Genomic DNA, 440 nt, shown 5'->3' on the forward strand with positions numbered 1-440 from the left:
CCCGGCCTGCCGCCCGCCCGCTGCACCCGCCCGCTCTTCGCCACCCACGCCGGGCTCTGGAGGAAGTGCTACTACCTGGGCGTCGACCGCGACCTCGACAGCCTCGTCCGGAGAGGTAAGGCCAGCTTGCCCCCGGCCCCCGCTCCTGCCCCCGGCTCGCGGCGAGCCTGGCTGCTGCCCACGAGCAGGGCTGTGCCGTGCACCGCCCCCCCTCCCCCGTGCGGGCAGCGCGCCCCAGACCTGCTTTCCCCAGCGCGGGGGCGCAGCGCTCCCCACTGCCCGGCAGCCCCCCGCACCTTGGGCCCCGCCACACTGCTGCTGCCTCGGAAAGGGCACTGTGCACAGCACTGCTTGCCCTACACGGATGCCAGTGCCTCCCCACTGCTGTATGCCGCCCCCTGTCATTGCAGACCCTACCTTTTCTGAGCCATAGGCACTGT

General features: G+C 72.7%; 1 protein-coding gene across 1 annotated transcript in view; it reads left to right on the plus strand.

The window, feature by feature from the left end:
• The window catches only part of TMEM178A (transmembrane protein 178A), a gene marked incomplete at its 5' end in the record, with an annotated part of 13,583 nt that continues 13,143 nt past the window's right edge, over positions 1–440 (plus strand). Inside the window, one exon of the mRNA XM_019515880.1 lies at positions 1–115. Within this exon, the coding sequence (XP_019371425.1) occupies positions 1–115 (115 nt within the window). The remainder of the gene's footprint in view (positions 116–440) is intronic.

This window comes from Gavialis gangeticus, unplaced genomic scaffold, assembly GCF_001723915.1.
Source record: "Gavialis gangeticus isolate Ggan-Ray unplaced genomic scaffold, GavGan_comp1, whole genome shotgun sequence".
NCBI classification, from domain to species: Eukaryota; Metazoa; Chordata; order Crocodylia; family Gavialidae; genus Gavialis; species Gavialis gangeticus.